Source organism: Pteropus alecto, unplaced genomic scaffold, assembly GCF_000325575.1.
Source record: "Pteropus alecto unplaced genomic scaffold, ASM32557v1 scaffold20, whole genome shotgun sequence".
NCBI lineage: Eukaryota > Metazoa > Chordata > Mammalia > Chiroptera > Pteropodidae > Pteropus > Pteropus alecto.
Window position 1 is genome coordinate 14,173,679 of NW_006436298.1, and position 4,175 is coordinate 14,177,853.

The 4,175-nt window shown below is 49.5% G+C and overlaps 1 protein-coding gene across 1 annotated transcript in view; it reads left to right on the forward strand.

The window, feature by feature from the left end:
* Positions 1–4,175, forward strand: part of CKMT2 (creatine kinase, mitochondrial 2) — a 14,599-nt gene that overhangs the window by 3,763 nt on the left and 6,661 nt on the right. The window contains exons 2-5 of the mRNA XM_006913189.2: positions 1–4; positions 1,349–1,567; positions 2,951–3,046; positions 3,540–3,761. The exon at positions 1–4 is cut by the window's left edge and continues 142 nt beyond it. Of these exons, the coding sequence (XP_006913251.1) occupies positions 1–4; positions 1,349–1,567; positions 2,951–3,046; positions 3,540–3,761 (541 nt within the window). The remainder of the gene's footprint in view (positions 5–1,348; positions 1,568–2,950; positions 3,047–3,539; positions 3,762–4,175) is intronic.

Consider the following 4,175-nt stretch of genomic DNA (forward strand, 5'->3'; position numbering starts at 1 on the left):
ACAGGCTATTCCCTGCAAGGTAAGTCCTCTTAGCTTTAAAGTAACTCCAAGTGCCAGGCAGAAATATGCTGTCCTCTGCTGGAAACTGTCAGCGAGTGTCCCTCTTTTTGCCTTGGAGGACGACTAAGTCAAACTGACAATCGTTTTTGAGACTCATTAAACACAGTGACCTGTAGTGAATACAAGGAAGTGTAGTGTCATCATTCCTGCCTGGAGCTTGCAATCTAGTTGGATAGTGATAATAGTAATAGTTAACGTTTATTGAGCACTTTTATGCATGTTAAGTACTATATATGGAGTATCTATTTTATTCATCTTAGCATGTGATGAAATGGGGGTTTAGAAAAATTAGATAGTGCCCAAGTTCACACAACTAGTCCAGCCAAACGCAAATCCAAGGACTCTGATTATAGACACATGCCTTACTCGCTGCTATAACGCCTTCTGGAAAATGTGATGTTATCATGCTGATTTTAAGTATCAGCTTTAAAGGACATTGCAGATTGGAAGTGGAGGCATGGCATAAGATGGACATGTTTTCTCAGCCCTCGGGACCCGGCCATGGATGAGCAGCACACACACTGAATTGAGTCGGACGGCAGTGCTGACTTTAAGGGATGTGGATGGGAGAGACAAGGAAAACTGGAAGTGTTTCTCAGAGGCATTCACTGGCTCTTGTGGGAATCGGGGTCCCTGAGGGAATTACTGGCTCCCACCATATACCTCAGGAGCTCCTGGGGTGAGTCTGCCTGTGTTTGAGCCCGTGGTGATCCTGAATCCTCTATTCTGCAACCAATTCTTATCCCACAGTCAGATAGCACCCCATTTCATTCCTTTCTATGTATTATTCCAACAGATATTTACTGAATGCCTCTTTCAACAGCCAGACACTGTTCTCAACAAAGCAGATAGTCATGAAGCTTGTATCATAGACAAAGGACAGATAAATAACTGAATTCCTGTATTGTCCCACTTGCAGAATTTCTAGCCTCTTCACCACAAGACTTAAGAGACCAAAATGTGGCTGTTGTATTTTTACCAAAACTTCTGGGTTTAAAAAAAAAAAGTCTGCACATGATTTTAATTTAATTTCTAATTATCATCATTCTATCTCCTCTTTATATGAACATGAGCCACAGTCTGTGCGCTGCTGCAGCCGGCATCATGGAACACAGGCCCCTTTCTCTGGCACTTTAGGGGACTTTTTCTTTTTTTTAATCCGTCTTACTTCAGTCATGACTCCAAGTCAAATGTCCCTGTGCCAACTGGCTAAAGAGAGCCTGGTGGAAGGATGGGCAGAAACGAAGCCCAGTCATAGGCCCCTTCCTTTGGGGGCTGTCGCTGAAAGCCTCTCCTCTCCACACGCAGTGCAGACTACCCTGACCTGCGCAAGCACAACAACTGCATGGCCGAGTGCCTCACCCCTGCCATCTACGCCAAGCTCCGCAACAAGGTGACCCCCAATGGCTACACCCTGGACCAGTGTATCCAGACTGGAGTGGACAACCCTGGCCACCCCTTCATAAAGACCGTGGGCATGGTGGCTGGTGACGAGGAGTCCTATCAGGTAAAACTATCAGCTGCTCGTTCCAGTGTGGAGGGAAGGGGGTGCCCTGGGTCCCAGAGTCCTCCCCTTCTCTATGGGGCCAGCTTTCTGCCTTCTTGGGCACGGCTCCCTTAAAGGGAAACCAGCTTCAGCAGAACATCTGGAACACTTTCTGGAACAATGAGGTCTACAGCTTCCCAGGGACGAGGCTTCCTTTGCTGCCGCTCTAGTATCCCTCCCCACGGAGGAAGGAGTTGCATGACAGAGCTCTCTGAGCTTGTCAAAGGAGTAAATGGGTACAGAAAAAAATAAAATAAAACCTTTCAATTTACTTTATTGGTGTTGTGTATTCAGCAATAAGACATTAGGAGATGATGCTTTTGTGGCTGGGCTTTACTGCGGGGAGAGGATGGTTCGGTGTGTCTTTAACTTTAAGAATTTTTGATAGTGGCCCAGAATACTGAGTTCATATCTCTCAGAAAAATCGTATGATTTTCACATCCTCATCCTCATCCTCAGCACAGAAACACAGGATGGTCCTCTGTTAGGGGAGCTCAGCCACCACGTGGCCTTCTCCACGGAACAGCCTCTAGTCATGGCAAATGCCTCCAGCCTGCACCCTGAGGTCCGCCCACTCTGCACCTTCTGTTACAGGGAGCTGAAAACAGTTTGCTGGGAAGGCAACCATCAAGAGCATGGCAGGAGCCATCTTGAATAAACAAGACTGCTTCCTTCATGCACAGCAGTGCACGACTATGGGCTCCCTGAGTGCTCGAGTGGAGCTAGGCCCCTGTACCTACACACAGCCCCCACACTTTCCCACAGCTCCCAAAGCCTGCAGGGTGCTCTCTTATGTCTTCTCTTAATGTTATTTTTACCTAAAGGATGTTCCTGAAGGTTTTGTTTTTTCAAAAATAGGTTTTCCCTGAGATATTTTGAGCTGGAAAGGTCCTCACGGGGTGAAAGGTCCCTGCGTTTCCCTATCTAGTGCTGTGTACTTTTATTCTAGTGCAACTGGGTGTCCACAATTTTATCATGTTGCTTACATTCTAGAACCTAACCTTTGCTTTTGACCACAAAACTGCTTAAACTTTGATTTGGCAACTTCTTTAGTTCTACAAAGGCAAGAACTTCTGGGGAAAACATTCAAATTCTTAAATGCAAGATTTTCTTGTTCAGTCTGGTGGCAGTGAGCTTGGCATAATCATTCGGGTGAAGGTTACCATGATGCTCTGCAGCCCTGCCCCCTGCTAAGGGGCAAGGTACCTCAAAGAATTTTATTTCTGATATAAACCCATCATCATCACCATCATCATCATCAACCACCAATCCACCCTCACACCCATGTCCTGCATGGTAGACAAACCAATTAAAGAGGAGACAGGAGCCTCTTTCCTCCTGCAGGTGTTTGCCGACCTTTTTGACCCTGTCATCAAACTCAGGCACAATGGCTATGACCCCAGGGTGATGAAGCATCCCACGGATCTGGATGCATCCAAGGTAGGCTCGCCCTCTATGCTCCTGCCTATGAAGCTGGCACTCCAGAACCCAAAGTCAGGAGCACCTGAGAGAAGGGACCCGGGGGCAGATGCCCCTTAAAAGCTCTGTGGCCGCCTTAGCCTTAGCACTGCATGCTTCCTGGAGGGCCGCCGAGCGGGTCAGGAAGGTCCCAAAGTCTTTGTTTTCCTTAATAAGTACCACTGGGGTGGTGTGGTCGCTCAGAACTTTAAGCCTTTTCTAAAGCAATTCCTTATTTCATCCGCCACGTAGGGGCCAAGGCCTTCAGGCGGCGCTGTATAAAGTAGCCCTGCCTTACCGCCCTTACTTCTAAGACCCCTGTCTCCCAGTTCCAGAACGTGTCCAGCACGGTGGTTGTGCAGCGCCTGAGGGTCCCCTGCAAGGGATACTGCCAGTCAGCAGGTTGGAACCTACTGTGGTTGTGGCAGGACTGTGGTCCGAGATGGTCGCAGTGACCCCAAGCTCTGCTCGTCAGGTCACCCAAGGGCAGTTTGACGAGCGCTACGTGCTGTCGTCTCGGGTGCGCACAGGCCGCAGCATCCGCGGGCTGAGCCTGCCGCCTGCCTGCAGCCGGGCGGAGCGGAGAGAGGTGGAGAACGTGGCCATCACGGCCCTGGAGGGCCTCAAGGGGGACCTGGCTGGTCGCTACTACAAGCTGTCCGAGATGACGGAGCAAGACCAGCAACGGCTCATCGATGTGAGTGGCCCTTAAACCACTGGAGCTGCCTGGGGTGGGGCTGAGCCAAGAGCCTTGACCCAGGCAGTGCGGCCTCTCCCGGAGCTCAGGCCCCTGCCCTTGCTGAGAGGGCTTCTGCCTGTTCACAATAGTGAAGATGAGGCCTTAAAACCTTAGGCCAAGCCACGCAAATACTCTAAGGATAAAAATCTGCAGAGGAATCTCCTATATGGAGTTGGTGGGTTGGACATCCATGGGTGGGGGTGAATGGAGGATTCCTTTGCTTGTCTGTTAGATAGGAACAATTGGGTGTGGAAATCCTGTCTGTGCCCCGAGGATGGTCCCCATTACCACACCCAAATTTAGTCCTGGAAACAAGGGAAATCTGGAAAATAAATTATTCAGGTGGATCCCTGGCTGGCACAGGGGGCAGCC